Raw genomic sequence first — 19,193 nt, 5'->3', positions numbered from 1 at the left:
ACTGATTGATCTGTCTAGTTGACCAAAGGATATGTATCATACACTGGTTCGTGAAGTCCAAGTACCTGTAATTGAAGAGACGAAGAGGTTTGGAAAGAAAAAGGGTTTGAAAAGAAAAAGATACTCGAGCCTCGTGCATGTAAATTTTATAGTCTAATTGAAAGGAGTTCCTTGGTTGAAACTCGTCCTTAACCAATGGAGTTTTCGGAAAGGGATTCCTTGGTTGGAACTCGCCTTTAGCCTAATGTTTTAGTTCGATCAGGAGGGATTCCTTAATTGGAATTCGCCCTTACCTGATGGAGTTTTTGAGAGGGGTTCCTTGGTTGGAACTTGTCCATACCCAAATGTTTTTTAGTCTGATTGGAGATGGATTCCTTGGTTGGAACTCACCATTACCTAAATGTTTTAGCCTGATTGCGAGAGCATGAGGTCGAGGCCAACTGGTATATTCCGACTAGCTGAATGGTTGAAGATGAATGGTTGAAGTTGAAATGTCCAAACTAAAAAGTTGATAGAGAAATTCAAGCCAAATGGTTAAGGACGACTGGTTAAACAAGTCGAGAGGATGACGTCAAATGGTTGAGGTCAAATAGTCAAGTCGGTTGGGGCCTAAATGTCAGGACTAAAAAGTCGACAAAAAAATTTAGGTTGAAAGGTTGAGGCTGAGTGAATGAATAGGTCGACTAATTGAGGCTATTTGATTAAGGATGGCTGGATGAGGCCGATTAGCCGAGTCGAGAAAATGAGGCCGACCAGTCGAGCCGAGTGGCCGACCTCAAAGGTCAGGCCGATTACCTCTTCTACCACAATTTTGCTTGTCGTGTTCCTTATAATCAATTGAGAATAGACGAGTGCTTAATCAATTCCACGGTAAGCACTAAAATGTTTATGTAGGGTCGGTCGAGTACTCTCAATTGCTTATCATGTGTTGCTCATATCTTTTGTTTATTCGGTCTTCAAGGTCTTATTTGACTATAAAATCGCTCTGATCGAACCTGTAGAAGATATTCTGGTGCTAAAGTTAGTAGGTGTCTGATTGGATAGTCATGCATGTATATAAACAACCATATCTTAAACCTTTATTTATAGTTGTTATATGTTTTTATCTTTTTATTGGTCTAATTATAGTCCAATCATACTTTAATCAGCATTAATTGATTGATTCATGATTATCATTAGCTAAATGTTAATTTGACCTTTAATCTGTTGTCAGTCGATTAGGGTGATCAACTAGTGCGATCGATCATGATAATCGACTAGGATAATCAGTCCAAATGATCGACTAGAATAATTTATCACGATAATCAATAAAAATGATCGATAAAAATGATTAGGTCAAGCGATCAATCCAAAAGTAATTGATTAAAAATGATCGACCAAAAATGATCGACCAGTTAGCCTATGAGTAATGAGTTCAAAAGTGATTGACCCAAATATGTCCTGATTTTCAAGTTGAACCAAAAGATGTACCATCCTATAAACAAACACAAACTGATTTAACTTTTGTTAAGGTAATATTATAAAATACTATTCCAGAGAAGATAACACAGGGCTGTTTCTTTTTTCTTTTGAAAACCAATATTTTTAATTTATGTTGACTGTGTCCACTAGAAATCACCACATACGATAGATGAATTAAAACGAAAAGAAAAGAACAGAAAGAAAGAAAGACAAGTTCCTCCCGTATCACTGCAAGTTAATGTTTGACTTCCGCTAGATCAATAAAATACTTAAAATTCATTAAGCAGAGTTATCTTAGATTATGCATAAATATACTCTTCTTCTAATTACCTGGTACAGATATTGGTATCACTGTTTTAGCCACAATGATTCTGCAAATACAATTTTTCATCATCATGTTCATAACATTGCCTTCTATATATGCAGTGCCATATTTTGGACTGCAATATTTTTCAGATGGGCAAATTATAGCAAAACCTGGGTGTAGTTTCAGATGTGGAGGTGTTGACATCGCTTACCCTTTTGGAATGAAAGATTCGAAATGCTACGGAGGCAAGTGGTTTGAAGTAGAATGCAGAGAAACTTCCGACGGCCAAAAACCCTTCCTAAAGTCTTTAAATCTGGAGGTGATAGCAGTTGGCTTGAACGGGGTTTATATCAAGAATCCGATTTTCCATTGGAACTGCCCAGGCAGAAGAGCGACGCCAGAAGTAATAAACCTGAGAGAAAGCCCTTTAGTGTATTCCCAGGAAGCCAACAAGTTTGTGTCCGTTGGTTGCAACAACCTTGCCCTTTTGCAGTCCAATGGGTCCACTGTTGCTTGTTGTGCGTCCATTTGTGATGACAATGAAGAAGTCAACGATAACTTCAACTTGGTAAGAGAAGATGGTTGCAGTGGCAGGTACTGCTGTGAGACTTCACTGCCCAAGAATCTTTCAGAATATAACGCAACACTTGAACATTTTAACACCGAAAACAATAATACTGTGAGTGAACCGTGTACTTATGCGTTCATTGCATATCGATACCAGCCAGATACGTTTGGGCTTAACGATACGGATTATATTTATGCAATGCTTGAGTGGGAGATATTGGACAGCACGCTTGACAATTCTACCCGTCAACACCTTTCAGAATCAGATTACGTCACTTGTAATCGCTCTAATGTTGGATCTTGGCAAAATACAAGCTCTAGTTGGAGATGCCACTGCTTAGAAGGCTTCTATGGCAATCCCTACGTTGCAGGAGGCTGCACTACTGGTGTGATCTCTATGCACTAACTTTAATTTACACTGTTCTATGGTAGTACTGTTATATAAAATAATTTATATTCCATTTTTTTGGGTACGACTGATATTGTATTTTACATTGCTCATGTTTTCGTTTTGTCAGTTGTTATATGCATATACATCTTTAAAATATGCTCTAAAATCTTACTACAGTTCAACTTTTGCTATCAAATTAATTAATTCCATGCAGTCTCATAACTTCAAGTTTACCTCAAGAGATTAATATATACATGTAAGTTAAAACCTACAACCTAACTTGGTTTCTGATATTTCAGCCATCCCAGGTTATTACAAGCACAGTCAAGCGAAGAAGTGGACTATTGTAGGTACGTATTAAATTTATGAAGGCAGTTATCAGGACAAATATATAAATATAAATATACATTTAGACTTATAAAATTTTCTAATTATAGCAGAAGAAAATAATAATAAAATTCTACAGATTAGCTTATATATGTTAGCAAATCACAAATCACACTTTCCGTGTATAAAACTAATTTAATTCAAATGTATTATTTTATGTAAAGTGAACATTGGACAAATATTTAGCGTTTTCATCTCCAAGTCATAATCTCTCTAATTATTACACAGCACAGCTGACTATTAATATCAAAACATACCACACTAATCTATAGTTTTCGAACAAATTCTTTCATCCTTCATTCTAATCAATTTCCTACAATTATCGAACACATTAGGTAGTGATTTTGTAAATATATCATCAATTTACATTTGACTTCCCAAGTATTCTAATTCCATACTTCCTTGTTCTTGGATTAAGTGAAATTTAACATCAATATTTTGCTTTTTTTTATGATTGGTCAAGTTCTTCGCCAACTCAATGGCTGACCTGTTATCAACTCAGACCACAATGTTTTGTTCTTGTTTCACCTCCAACACGCTTAGAAGATTCCTAAGCCAAATAACATGACATACACTCCAAGATGCTGCAACGTACTCGACCTTACAGGTTGACAACATTACGTACAATAGATTGTTTCTTTGGAAGCCAAGTGAATGTCAAGATTGCCATGAAGAAAACATAGCATGTCGTGCTCTTTCGATCATCAATATCTTCACAATAATCACTGTTCGAGTAGCTACTAAGTTGATAATCTTCCGACTTGGTATATAATAGGCCAAGAGATATTGTTCCTCTCACACATACCCTAATATTCGTTTCAGAGCCTTCTAGTGAGAGTACCTGAGCTCTTCTATGTACCGACTTGTGATCCCAACACTTAATATCAAATCCAGTCTTGTATTTGTCAAGTACCTTATACTTCCAATTAACATCAAATTCAGCCTACATCAACTTAGTCTCCCTCTCCATACTTAGACAACTTTGTGTCAGGCTCCATTCGGGTGGAAACCAGGTTACACTTTGTCGTTTTCAACTTCTCTAAAATCTCCTCAGCATACCTTTCCTTCTAGGATGAAAAAATGTCTTACTTCCCTTGAACGACCTATAAACCAAGAAAATACTTCATGAGACCCAGACCGGTCATCTCAAATTCCTTCTTTATCACCTCTTTGAATTCTTCAACCAGTTTGACTTTACTTCTGATGAAGATGAGATCACCAACATACAAGGCAACGATCATCATATCTCCTCTATAATTTTTTAAGTATAGAGCATGTTTATTTGGACATTACTCATACCCACTTTTCTTAAAAGTTTCATTCCATGCTTGGGTGTATCTACTTTAAGCCATAAAACGCCTTCTTCAATCTCAACACTTTAGTTTCTTCTCCTCTTCGCATGTAGCAAACTTCACATCCATCTGTAGAATTATCCATTTGTGTTGGGCTACTAAGGAGATCAGTAGCTGAATTGTTTCCATCCTCGTCACTGGAGCGAATACCTCGTCATAGTTAATTCCTTTCTTTTTCTTGTAACCCTTCACCACAAATTGAGCTTTATATCGCTCAACTTCTCCTTCAACATTGGTTTTTCTCTTATACACCCATTTTACGCCAATAGGTTGAGCTCCTTTTAACAATCTGGTCACCTCCCATGTATCATTGCATTCAATTGGCCCGATCTCTTTATCCATTGTCTTCTACCACTTCTCGTCCTACACTACCTCTTTAAAACTCAAGTCTTTAGCACTTGCCAAGAGACATACAATGTGCACTTTGTTAATGGAGTTGTATATGTCTTGCAAACTTTGTGTTCTCAAAAGTATCTCATGATTTTTCCCAGCAATGGATTTTGGGCTTTTACTAGTTTTTGAGCTCCTTCTTTCAGTTTCTGAACTCCTTCTTCCAATTTTCGAGCTTCTAGTAGACATCTCCTCCAAGTTGTTCCAGGTTTATTCGTTCTCCTCATCTATTGAACATCTCGGCTTACAATGACCTTTGTTGTTATTAGGTTAAACAATTTGTAAGCTTATACCTTTTCATCATATCCAATAAAAATATACTTTTTACTCTTATCTTTAAGTTTGGTCTTGTGTTGAGCTAGAATGTGACCATAAGCCATATTTTCGAACACTTTAAGGTGAGTCACACTCAGCTTCTTTCTACTTCAAGCTTCTTGTGGTGTCTTCTCATTTAACATATATAGATGGCACATTAGACTACTTCTGCCCAGAACTTCTCTGGCATATTTTTACCTTTTAGCATGGTCCAAACCATATCAAGAATAGTTCAATTTTTCCTCTCTGCTACATCATTTTGTCGTGGTGAGTACGGAGAAGTCAAGTATCTCTTTATGTTGTGATCCTCATAATACTTCCTGAACTCAGTTGATGTGAACTTACCTCCCTTGTCAGATAGAACAACTTTAATGTGCTTATCGATTTTCTTTTCAACCATCATTGTGAACTTCTTAAATACCTCGAATACCTCAGACTTTTTCTTTAAGAAATATACACATGTTTTTCATGAAAATTTATCCACGAGTGAAATAAAATACCTCTTACCACTTACCATTGAAGGATTCAGGGATAATCAGCCCACACAGGTTAGTATGGACTAGTCCGAGGTGTACCTTTGCTTGATACTCAACTATCTTTGGAAGCTCAGTCCTCAGATGTTTTCCATGTACACACTCCTCACAAAACCTTTTGTCAAATTCCATACTCGATAGTTTGTGAATCAATCCTTTTTCTCGCCAACTTGGCTAGTGTGCCAAAATGTGAATGACCAAAACAAAAATGTCACACCATGGCTTCATCCTTCACATCAAGCTTCAAGCACTTCTTTTGTACTATCTTCAACTCTAGCTTGTACATTCTATTCTTCTTCATTTCTACTTAAACAATCAAGAGGCTGAATTTATCTTTTAAGTATAGTACTCGGTATTTCATCATAACCGAGTTGCCCTTCTCCATCATTTAAGTCATGCTTAGTATATTGCTCTTGAGATTACGTACATAGTACATGTCTTTAATTTCTCCAACTTAGTCATTCTTTTGCAAGTACCAAAATTTACCTTACCTTTTTACCGTCACCTTGAAGTCATTTCCAAATGATACATGCTCGACCTTTTCTTTGGATTATCAAGATACCAAACCGAGTTGTTTGAACAACTCAAACTTAACTCGACACCTGATCGCTTAAACTTAGCTTGGCTTTCAATCTCATCGCCATCATATAATTTGGACTCAGCTCGACATTCAATCTCCTCGACATCATGAATATCTTCGTTTCTTCCTCAACTTCTTCAATAAGGAAGTTTGTCTCCTTCTTTCTCTCAAACTGGCAATACTTCACGAAGTGAATGACATTCCCACAATTATAGCATTTGATAAATTTACAAACATTTGCATAGTGGTTGTACTTGCCACATTGAAAGTAGTCAACTCCTAAGTTGCTTGACTGACCGACATCGACCTCTCTCTTGTCCTTAACCAAATCAATTTTGTAGATTAGATTGCTCTTTGTAAGCTTCATAATCATCTCGGCCTCGACTTCCTCATCCTCAACTTTCTCGGCCTCTTCCACCAGGACATCGGCCTTAATTGTTCCCAGCTTCTCCTTACACGTCAAACTTTGCTTAAAGTGCTTGATCAAGTAGCTCCAACTTCTTTTTCCTACTCTGCTGCTCATGTGCTTCAAGCGACCCGATAAGCTCTTCAACCGAGAGCATCGACAAGTCCTTGGACTCTTTAATGCACAAACGATATTCTCAAAGTTATTTGCCAACAACCTCAAAATTTTTTCTACAACTTGATTGGTAGGCAACAAATCTCCATTTCTGCCAAGTTGATTAGCCACGGTTTCAACTCGAGTTATGTACTCGGCTACACCCTTTGTCTCCTTCATCCTCAAGCTTTTAAACTCATCTTTGAGAGTTTGAAACCAGACCTAATTTACTCGGTCATCCCTTTTACATGTCTTCTCCAGTATCTCCCACACTTTTCTTAAAGATGTAACATTTGCTATCTTCTTAATGTCGGATTCATTTACTGCTCCGTACAACACGTACATAATTGTTTTGTTCTTTACTCGTGTTTGTCTCAACGTAGTAACTTGGGCAACCTATTTTTCGTTGTCTACAAACTATTAGTACCTATTTTTAACTACATCATATTCGTCTTGGGAACCAAAGAGAACCTTCATTTGCAAACTCCAATTATCATATTTGACTTTTTTTTTATCAACGGAGGCAATGACACACTGTTTGCAAGCTTGGTTGGCCATCTCTTTAACTCTCAAACACTTTTTCTCAAGCACCCAGATAGCGAAGCTCTGATGCAAATTTGTTAGCAAATTCCACTCTGTGTATAAACTGATTTAATTCAAGTGTATTATTTCATGTCAACTTAACACTACAATCTACAGGAAAAGCATTTGATTGATTTTTCATATTCAGGCATAATGTCTCCAATTATTACAAAAGACAAGCACTGTAATGACCATTAATACCAAAACATAACACATTAACTTCTTGGCTTTCGCTCTCCTAAAACATTAAAACATTTTCGCTCACAGTAACGGTTAAATAACGTTTATCCTAACCATATAAGTTTATTTTAATGTGAGAGAAATTCATTTTATTAAGTATTTATGAAAATAATGATCAAATGATTATATAGTTTTTGTATTTTCCAGATCGCTAACTACATCCCGGTGAATTTTCGTTTTGTTAGTACTATGGTTGCATGCACAACAAATTTTATAATTGGACAAATTACAATCCATAAATTAATTGAGACAAATTGTGTAGGAGTTCCGTCAAGTCTGGGATCTATAATTTTTTTCCTTGGTCCATGGTTGTTGTATAAGGTTGCATGGAAGAGAGTGATAGAGAAACGTAAACAGAAGTTCTTCAAAAAGAATGGCGGTTTGTTGTTGCAACAAAGAATGTCATCTAATAATGTGGACAAAGCTATTCTCTTTAGCTTAGATGATTTAGAGAAAGCCACTGACAACTTTAACGTGGATAGAGTTCTGGGAAAGGGAGGGCAAGGTACGGTTTACAAAGGAATGCTAGTAGATGGTAGAATTGTTGCAGTGAAAAAATTTAAGGTGGAAGGAAATATTGAAGAGTTCATCAATGAATTTGTCATTCTCTCACAAATCAACAACAGAAATGTGGTCAAACTGTTAGGATGTTGTTTGGAGACAGAAATTCCCCTACTTGTTTATGAATTCATTCCTAATGGTAATCTCTTTGAATATTTGCATGACCAGACAAAGGAGTTATTACCAATGACTTGGGAGATGTGTTTGAGAATTGCCACTGAGATCGCAGGAGCTCTCTTTTACCTGCACTCGGTTGCATCTAAACCCATTTATCATAGAGATATCAAATCCACAAATATACTGTTGGATGAAAAGTATAGGGCAAAAATTGCAGATTTTGGAACATCCCGGGTAATTTCTATTGAAGCTACTCATCTTACAACAGTTGTTCAAGGTACCTTCGGTTATTTGGATCCTGAATATTTTCACACTAGTCAATTTACAGAGAAAAGTGATGTCTATAGTTTTGGAGTAGTTCTTGCTGAACTTTTAACAGGCCAAAAGGCAATATCACCAGCAAGATCTGGAGAGTTCAAGAGTCTAGCATCATATTTTGTTGAGTGTCTGGAGGAGGACAATCTGTTTGACATTATTGACAAAAGAGTTATGAAAGAAGCAGAGAAGGGACAAATCATTGCCGTTACTAATCTTGCAAATAGATGCTTAGAGTTGAATGGAAAGAAACGTCCAACTATGAAAGAGATCACACTTGAATTAGAAGGGATTCATGGGTTGGTCAGGAAGTGTAATGCAGAGAAAAAAGGTGACGAAGTTGAGCTTGCACGAGTTGGCATCCTTGGGATGGATATTCTACGTCAAAGTCATGGTACTCAAAAGGTTGTACCTATGGTACAATAAAAAGTAATTGGTGAGTTTTCTTAGTTTTGTTCTTCCATGTAATATAAATATATATATATATATATATATGTAATCATTTTGATTATTTGACATATTATACCTAACCACCAATTGGGTAATTAACTGTTGAATATGTTCAATTTCAGCTGTTCATGTCTGAATCATGGTTGTGAGAAAACTCATCGATGCTTGTTCATGTTCTTCTCCAAGAAGGGAGCTATAAGTACTCAGTTACAGCATTCCATCTCACTTTCAAATAGTGATAGTAGAAATTCTCTATAAAATAAAATGCTTATGTTGAATGTAGCTGATGTGTTTATATTGTAGCTTGCAGTGGTTCCTTGATAAGCTGAGTTGTTATTGCTAGAAGCTGAGTTTGTAATAGTGCCTTTGTTAATTTTCTTTTGAAAACCTTCAATTAGTTTAAACACATGGGTTTTATATCTTCGCTAATATTGAAGCTTTTATTTTATAGTATTATTCTTGTGCGGTCACCTCTTCAAGCATTTTTTTTGTCAAGTTTTTCGGCTACAAAGTATTAATTACCTTGTAGCTTATTAAAAATATTGAAGCTTTTATAGTATTTATTATTCTTCCGCGGTCACCTCTTTAAGCAATTCTTTTTCAAGTTTTTCGGCTACAAAGCATTAATTACCTTGTACCTTATTAAAAATATTGAAGCCTATGCACGACTCCCAAAAACTTAAATGTCATCATTATTAATAATAAAAATAATACTTTTGATCTCTCATTCGTAAAATCTTTATAATCTTTCAACTTTTATGGAAAGAGTAGATATTTCTTTTTATCTTCAAATTCTTGAGGATGAAGTATCACTTGGCGAGGTATATACCTTGAGAGTAAGATCTTGCAAGTGTACAAATTAGAATACTACCAAATACGACATTACAAAGATTATTGTGAAAGTCGTGTTGTTCTAAAACCTATGTAAAAATGTGTATTACAATTAAATCAAACAATTTGTGGGGTATCAGAGAGGAGGGCAACATGTCCAAGGAAAAAATGCCCATCGATTATGTATGACCGCAGACACGGTACTTTGAAACTCATTCATGCTCAAAGACCATGAATGATGGTATACACGTCCGTCGAACGTCCTTGTGGATGAGAGTACTAGTATTGAGCATGACCATACCTACTTAGTATTGTGTGTAGGGACACTAAGATAAAATTTGGTATTTTTGAAGTCATCCAAGATTGGGTTGTATCCATCCTTGGTTCTCGTTTTTGTGGGTAAACCAAACTCCTCCATGAAAGATGATGTTTCCAGCTACATCAAATATAAACCATTGAGCAAGAAAACACTAAGTTGCTAACCATTTGAAGCAAAACACATCTGGTATTGCCTTACCGTAATTGTTCTCCTTTTCTTTCCTTTTTTTGACGTATGATCACCATGAAGTTTTAGCCACCCAGAACAATAATGATCTATTCGCTCCAAGAGAGCCAAAAGTCTGTAGGAAAGAAAATATCAGCGTCACCCTGCAAAAGATAAACACATGCTTTAGTAAAACCATTTATTTTTAGAAGTTAAAGGAAGAAATTGTTCTATGACAAGACAGCATGCGTAATTAGTTCTGTACTCGTGTGAAATGGTAATTGAGCTTAAATAGTCATATGTCGCAAGTGGAAGCAACAAAAAAAATCCAGAAATTACTATGAAATACTCAATCACTTGTGATTAGTAAGAGACAGGCAAGTAATATCAATCACGGAAAAAACTTTTAAAACATAATTTAATCTTGCAATTTAAAGAAACTTGTTAAAGAATGGCAATTTAAATTACACTGGTACCAAGACATTTATGCTATGCTTCAGGTTCTTCATATTATTATACCACCAAGGCATTTATGCTCCCAAACAGCCTTTTAAGTTCCTTTTAGGGAAATATATGTTTGTAATTAGTAACTACGAAAATGGTTCCTCTCGATAATGCATAAAAGCAGGTCCTAGCCAGTTTGAAGGTTGTTTCTATCGGTGATAAATAAATAAATGGATAAAGTACCTTATTGGTTCTTCTAAACCGCTTTGGCTCGCACTAATATAATTTGTTATAATCCCTCGGATGTACAATTGACTCTTATACATCTTTTAACAAATAACAATCTTAAAAAGAAGTGCCTACTTCTTAGGCCATACATTCCATATTATTTAAACACAAGTTATCGTGCCATACGAATTTATTGAATAAAATTATTAAATGTAAAACTTCTAGTACGTTCAAACTGCCACGTTCAACGGTTTCTGTAGCAATTACCTTTTAGCAAATCATGAGTGCCTCAGCATAATTTACGAAATAATACTTAAAAACATAGTATTAAATTTAAGTAAGATTGAGTCAAGCAACAAAACTATCCAATATAATGTACGACACTAGACGATAAAGTGAAAGAAGCTAGATAAAGTGAACCTTAGCCTCCATATAATTGTCATAGTCTGTGCTGCTTCCATCTTTCTGCCATTTATAAGGGAAACTCAGTTAATTAAACTTATCTCTAAAGTCTACAAGATGCAAAAACAGACAACAGTGGTTTTGTTAAAAAGTATAACAAGAATGTACTTTAGTTGAAACCAAGGGAGCTCTTTCACCAGGTAACTTCACATCTGGCAGGTAGCTGAAATCAGAAGCAATCAAAGACATCTTTGGCAACACCTCATGGAGAACCTCAAGTAATTTCTGGGAAAGAGAGACGCTAATGAATGCAAAAATCAATTTATAGGTGAGACTTAAGGAAGATTTAAGAGACTCTTACCAAGCAACCAGTCGGCAGCCAACATCTACGTGGTTTTGGGTAAACCTTAGACCAAACGCTTTTCAGAGTAGTAGAAACTGCACTGCTATGAGTTGTGTTGGTTTTATCCAAGTCCATGATCTCAACACAACGCGTGATCAGTGAGTCTTGCATGGGCTTGTATAACTCATTGAATGTTTCACTAATACAGATAAAAAATGATTGGTGATGTGTAATTCTCATTTCGGTTGAGGCCAAATAATAATGTTATGATTTAATAATCACTTAAATAATAAATGAAAACATCTTTGTTCTTTTTTACTTTGTGGCTACTGCCCTTTCAAATAAGAGAAAAATAGATAATGTTGAAACTGTGTCTTCTTGACTACACATTGGTGTACATTTTGTATAGAATTAACACAATACAAATAAATATTAGAGATAATATTCCTATTCACATCATATAAAGATCCCAATTAAATAAGGAAAAATATCATAGCATAGAAAATAAAAATAAATCCTAACATATCGTCAAGGATACTCCAAAATACTTTTAGGTGTAGAAAAAGTATCATCAAATATTACCTATATTTTTCTAACAATCCCTCTCGGGTTATATCTTACTAAGCTTTCAACTTGTGCAAGAAAAACAATTCACGTCTCCACAAATAAAAAACAGTTAGAAAACATAAAAACTGAGTTCCACCAAAAACAATAGTTGGAAAGGTAATTCGGATGCTGGAGAACCCAGAGAGAATTACTACAAAGATGGCGCAGCCAAATAGCTAGAATAATCATCAAACTGAGAAATTTCTTGGCAAACAATCAAGCAAAGCAAGGTCCAACTTCCTCAACCTCATTTGGAAGCTTGAATGCAATATAACTGGAGACCCAAAATATTTAAACGTGAAAGTAAGGCTGACAACAACATCTGGGACAGAGAGCTATGCTATTATGAACCATAAATGACAATTCACCATCATAATAATCATCCGCAGGAATAGAAGTGACTACCCGTAAATATGGTTGATTAGCGGCAAAAGAGCCAATGATCGTGGATGGGAATAGAAGTACTGTAATGACCATTGGTGAGAAAAAAGTTGCATAACAAACACCACGGTAGTAGAAACAATGCTCTAGCCATGCTCATACCAGGAGAGGAAATCTTCATACACAGAAAAAGTTGTCAGGGGATTATCAATGGACTGAGGTGTAGTACTAGAGGAAGCCATGATCAGAAACAAAAGGGCAAACTCCTGAAAGGAGGCAAGCACAATGTGTGTCAGCCAGAAAAGTTGGTGTTGGCAAATACCTATTGGGAAAGTCGTTGTTGCCGAACAACACTTGCCACATATTTTTGCAGTGGTAAAACAATTAGGACAGCAGAAAAATGATAGTGACATTGAAAAAAAGAGACACGATGGAAGAGGAGACTAATTGGTACAGCTCTAATATGAGGTTTTAAAAAAGAGCAAATAAGATGGAAGAAATATTGAAACTGTGAGTGTAATGAAACAAATAAATATACGAAATAATATTCCCATTCCTATGATAGATTAGACCCATAATTACAAAGATGCTGATTAAATAAGAAAGCAAAATCATAAGATAAAAAAACATTATCAAGGATATTCTAAAATATTCTAAGATATAAAAAAAAAATCATGAGATATTTGTTAGATTTTCTAATAGCTACTACCAAATGAAGCACTAGAATGTGTCAAGGGTTGTGCACCAGTATGTTCAGCATCCAAACATAAAGCTGATACTTACTGGTCATGTTGCCTCTCAACCCAGACTTCCATCCATGAAGAAATTTGATTCTCTGCATAGATAAGATCGTGTGGAAGATTATCAAGTACCTACACAAAGTAAATTAATTGTTGTTAATATCTAAATTATAATAAAAATGCATCATTAATGAGAAAGAAAGCACCAGCAAAAGAAGATTTCCAATTTGCAACATCTAAATACCAAAATTCTTTGCAAAACACACAGAATTGACTCAAATTTTTTATGATGCGTTTGCACTGATAATGGCAGATAGCCAAATGGCAGATCTTAGCTTCTGACAGGGACCTACCAGCACAATTTTTTAGTGCCAAAAACGGTAAAATGGTGCCTTGAACTATGAGAACAGGCTAATCAGGTTCCCAACATTGGCCATTATCATACATGTATGAATTAAAGCAGCTTCTAGCCATACCTAAATGGTTGATTGCTGGTAGTTGGCCATTACTAATAGCAGTTCAGAGTGCAGCAATAGCAGCTAACAGCCACTATATTACAGGCAGCCCAATAAAACAAACATCATACATTGGCAGCACCAAATTAGGGAATTTTAGGTTCATCGACATGTACAAACTAATTAACTATTTGAAATCATAATGAAAGTTGAGCATCGTGCAACAGAATAGTGCCCAGTAGCAGCACCGTAGCATAACAGCAGAGCAAGGGTCATGGCCAGCTATGGAATTAAAATAGTAGAGTTTTCAACAGTGGCCACGTCAGCCAAAATGTGACTTTTTGTTTGCCATAGTGACACTACCATGATATAGGCTTCTAACCAATTTTATCTCCTAAAACATCATAGTTTAGGGTTTTAGTGGTACAAAAAGTGCTTTCTCCCCCATTTTCTAATACATTATTTGCTTTAGAAGAATATAATTTGAAACTTTTCTTTGACCATTTCACAGTTTTAGAGCATCCGCTTGAAACAATTGAAATAATATAAAACACACCTCAAGCATTATTACCCAACACGGTTCTTGCTCCACATTCCCTGTAAAGAAGGGAACAATATTAGCATTAATGAATAAATTTATCCAGCAAAGAAGTTACCACACATCCAAAATAAGAGGCAGGAAGTTTTAAGGGCAAGATAGGTAAATAATTGAGATCCATGTACCATAATAACTCCATCAACCTAGAACAGTCAGTTGGTGTTATGAGAATATACAAAAATATTCATTCAGCATTATCTTGATCATATTTTAGAACGCATTGTATTATTCTTGAGGATTAATTTAGTTTCCCTATTTGCTTATTATTCCATACTATTGGTTACAATATTCCCTTATCTCATGATATGAATCCTTTTAAATTGGGAGTATGGTTAGTATAAATAAGTATTAGTGTTATAGGTTTTAAGAACCTATACCTCATTGTAATCCGTCAAAATAATCAATATTATCCAAAGTCTCACTCTCCTTTTCATCCCTCTGACCCAAAACCCAATATTTGCAACAGGTGTGAAAAGCAATTTCTAAAGCTTTTCTAGCATCTGAAAGTGCACCATCATCCATTCAACCCATAGATGTCCACTGTCTCCTCCCCTCCTCCACAACATTGTACCCTAAGAAAAAATAGAAGTCCATACCCTCGTATATGAATTAAAACATTTGGCAAGACACAATAAAGCAACAAGTGATTCCAGTTGAAGCATTCCTCAAGCATTAAGATTTAGAGTAATAGGATCCTGAATACTAGAGAAATGAGGAATAGGAAAATTAAGTAAATAATGGAGATGATAACACAATAAAATGTTATAAAAATAGATATATCCTTGTAGCAGTCATGGGGAAAAATAAAAGGAACATATTTATTGTTCCATTGTTGCCATTTTGTTATAAATTAGGGGGGGGGGGGGGGGGGGGGGGGGGGCGGGGGGCGGGGGGAAAGAAGGGGGAATACACCTAGTGCATGAGGCTTCCATTTAGTCAAAGTTGGAAAGGGAAAATGTACACAACCTTACCCACAAGTAAACAGGATTTTTCAAATATTTGAACACATTACCTCCGGGTCAAATGGAGGCAGACTTACCGTTGCAGACCCTAGGCAACAATAATGAAAAATTTAAATATTATAATAGTAAATACAATAAGTATAGGATAGTTTAATGTTTAGATTCTGAATCACTTTATAATTAGAAGCTGCAATAGTATGTAATTCGGAAGAATTATAATAGCAGTCTACCCCATCCACTCCGGTCAGCAGCATCACGACATTCTACCCTGAACTTTGGTATATGGCTGCGCACTTCACCAACAGTTTCTCTTTGCACCTCAGCAAGTGAAGGACTAATCTCAACTGAGCTGTGGTAAGAAAAAGAATAGTAATTCAGATTTGAACCATATGATTCTAATGAAAGATAGCTACACAAGGCAAATTAACTAAATGGTGAACCTACTCAGGGATGAATCCACATGTGAGTGTGGGGCAGCTGCCCCACTAACTTTTTAACATTTGTAAATATAAAACATATGCATAGCTATAAATTATTATTATTTGAAATGTAGTAAAAAATTAATAATATTAATACTGCCCGCACAAATCTATTCCTAGCCTAATTATTTTCACCCTCTCAATTAGAAATTCACAATATTTGTCTTCTTTTCAATGGATATACATTATTCCTGTAAGGCCGCAACTATCAACAGCCTGGCCCACCAAACCCATGTCACATTGGTCTAGTACACTTCTTGCCTAATATTTAACAACTCAGCCTAGTCTGGCCCGCTGGGACAGACCAATTTTGACAATTGTAGTTGAGTGCACCAGAACTTGAAAATAATTTATAATTTACAAGAAAATTACCTCCAGAATTGGTCCAAACCATCCCATCCAAATTGGCTGAGAATGGAACAGTCAAGTAAAATCAAAAGAGGGGTGTTCCTCCCTCCACCCCCACACATCTCTTCCTCCACCTCCCCTTTACTATTTTGCCCCTTCCTCCATCTTTCCTTCACTATTTTGCCCCTCAGTAAAATTTTATTTTTAAAATTGTTGTTTTTTAATTTTATTCATTTATAACATATTTCACTGATAACCTACGTAGTTTATTGTATGAGTAAAATATTTTTCTACAAAGTTTGGTGATCGTGAAAAGAATTATCAAACAATCTTCTTCTTGTTCTCGGTACGTGGTGCAGTGCGTTTATGGTGTAGTGTCCTTGTCGTGGTTCCTCTCCAGGTACGTAGTCATAATCCTTCCAATAATCCTAAACCCTAAATCCTTCCCATACTTCCAATAATCCTTTTAATATCCAAGCCTATAATCCTTGCATGAGCCGCAAAACGTAGTAAAATAAAAACGAAACGTAAAAGGAACACTGCCTATGGACGGATGACATCCTTCAACGGATGTCAACATCCGTTTAAGGCAAAACGGATGTCGACATCCGTTTAAGGCAAAACGGATGTCGACATCCGTTTTGCCTTCAACGGATGTTGACATCCGTTGAAGGATGTCATCCGTCCAGGCAGTGTTCCTTTTACGTTTCGTTTTTATTTTATTTGTTTATTTTATTTACAGTAATTTATATTTAAATTTATAATTTTAAATGTTATATATGGTTAGTTTTTAAACGTAATAATTTTGTTAAAATATGAATTTGTTAAAATATGAATTTGTTATAGGTGGAGAAGAAGCTTAACGGAAGAGAGAAAGGTAAACGAAAATGGAAGAGAGGAAGAGGTGCAGAGGGAAGTAAATCAGAAGTTTTAAATAAATTAAAATATTAAAATAATAAAAATAAAAAATTTTAACTTTTGAGGATATAATTGTCATTTTAGAAGGATATAATTGGCATTTTAGAAAATTGGGGAGGTGGAGGAAGAGACGTGTGGGGGTGGAGGGAGTAACACCCTCAAAAGAGACACAGCTTCCTAATTTCTAATTTTCTGTACATCATTCACCTTTAATATTATTGCAATGAAATTACTAAAATCACCAAAGTAAAGATTGACCTACATAGAAGTTACTAATGGGAGAATTATGCAACATATGAATTACACAGACAATAGAGGTACATACAATAAAAGTTAAACCCACTATCTTAACATAAGAATTAAAAACTGTGTCTAACACTATAATTTGGTTTTATAATAAATATATATTACATTGACTATCAAGGCACGTACATGTAAGTCATACTGTTATAAACTTTTGCAGGAGCATTCAACATTATGTAATCCATTATACCCTTGGCACATGTTCCAGATCCACCACCAATTTCATATATCTGATTGCAAATTAGAGGATAGTATCAACTAGTGATTGAAGTAGTAAAAAGGAACAGCCTGTGTAAACAAGATAAATTTAAGATACTTACTACATTATATTATCAAAAAGAAAATACGAGGCTTATTGAGATAATATAAAGGTATGAAACATACTTATAGAGAAGTGAAACATTATCTAATAAGTGAAACATTATCTGATAAGTGGTTTAGTGCTGAATAGCAGCACTTGCAGGGCTCTCATATAGCCCAGTTGCTGGATGAAGAGAGAAGTTTAGATTGGGGAAATATGCCAGATGAACCTAGAAAAGAAACACTGATCAAATGCAACAACATTGCAAGACACTTACTTTTAGAGGAACAGAGAAATTTGCAGTGCGCATGATGGCTTCAGCAATAGCATGAGCATACCAAGGCTACAAAAGTAAATACATAAATAAATAAATATGAAAGAGCTAGAGCACTGCTTAGACATACATGATGGAAAATTTTAAGAGAAACAAAAATATTCATTGAGGTTCTACAGTTGTTTCAAGCACCAGAAACTAATTTCACTATAAATTGATAAACCAAAGAAAAAATTATTAACACAAATCCTGAAAAATTGCATACCAAAGTTTTCATGTCCAATTTGTGCTTGATTGTCCATTTAGATTCCAACGATGAATTGAGTGAATTGTGAAACTATATTTTCAACGTCCAATTTTTCCTTGTGAGATTTTTAGTTTGGGAATCTATTTCAGACCTGGTCCTTCAAACCCATTGTTTGTGTGATGCCTAGGTTAATTTTTCATCTTGTTTTCAATTTTAACTTAGATGCCTCACCTAATCAATTCTTGCCCGAACTTTCCCTAAATGCATCCATCTTAACACCGCAAATTTGCAGGTAATGCTCACATCCCCAAAACAGAGACCAATTAATCCTTTAAATCAATTTCTATTGTTTGCAGCCCCCTGTTGAAGAAGGTTTTGAGCTTGACCAAAAATAGCTCTTAAGATTCAACGTCCAAGGAAACTATAAATTCTTCATTAAATAAATTATTTAAAAACAAAGAAAATTTCTACATACAAAACTGAAAACCATAAAAACCACGTTCTGAATCATTATTCTATAAATTAAGGACTGGAAAATCTTTATCACATCGAGAGGGTACCTTAAAAAGTTCCACTGGTGTAAACCACGATATATCACTCTGCCTGTAAATATTATCCAAGTATCTCATATAAGCTTTACGGCCTGAAATGTCACCACTCTTACATAAGTACAAACCATGGAAAACTTATAACCAATGTAAAATTGAGTCATTCAACTTCTTAAAAATATAGCAAGTGTTTG

The 19,193-nt window shown here is 35.3% G+C and overlaps 1 protein-coding gene and 1 pseudogene across 2 annotated transcripts; one reads left to right on the top strand and one right to left on the bottom strand.

Annotated features, from left to right (window-relative positions):
- The first annotated feature begins 1,826 nt into the window (after positions 1-1,826).
- Positions 1,827-9,090, top strand: LOC124826560 (wall-associated receptor kinase-like 22). The gene is made up of 3 exons (XM_047299400.2): positions 1,827-2,721; positions 3,026-3,076; positions 7,927-9,090. Exons 1-3 carry the CDS (start codon positions 1,827-1,829, stop codon positions 9,081-9,083), a joined length of 2,103 nt encoding a protein of 700 aa, XP_047155356.2. The 3' UTR covers positions 9,084-9,090.
- Positions 9,091-9,909: 819 nt separating this feature from the next.
- On the bottom strand, positions 9,910-19,100 carry LOC124826561 (protein arginine methyltransferase NDUFAF7 homolog, mitochondrial-like; annotated as a pseudogene). Its single transcript, XR_015786689.1, has 11 exons — positions 19,012-19,100; positions 18,208-18,273; positions 17,759-17,859; positions 15,812-15,930; positions 14,578-14,618; positions 13,610-13,698; positions 11,858-12,038; positions 11,665-11,781; positions 11,515-11,559; positions 10,456-10,586; positions 9,910-10,374 (listed from the first exon to the last, which is right to left on the bottom strand). The product of XR_015786689.1 is annotated as a protein arginine methyltransferase NDUFAF7 homolog, mitochondrial-like (transcript).
- Between the last annotated feature and the right edge of the window lie 93 nt (positions 19,101-19,193).

The sequence above is a fragment of the Vigna umbellata genome, chromosome 5, assembly GCF_029865625.1.
Source record: "Vigna umbellata cultivar VRB3 chromosome 5, Vumbellata_1.0, whole genome shotgun sequence".
Classification (NCBI taxonomy): domain Eukaryota; kingdom Viridiplantae; phylum Streptophyta; class Magnoliopsida; order Fabales; family Fabaceae; genus Vigna; species Vigna umbellata.
This window is presented reverse-complemented; position numbering and strand designations above follow the sequence as displayed.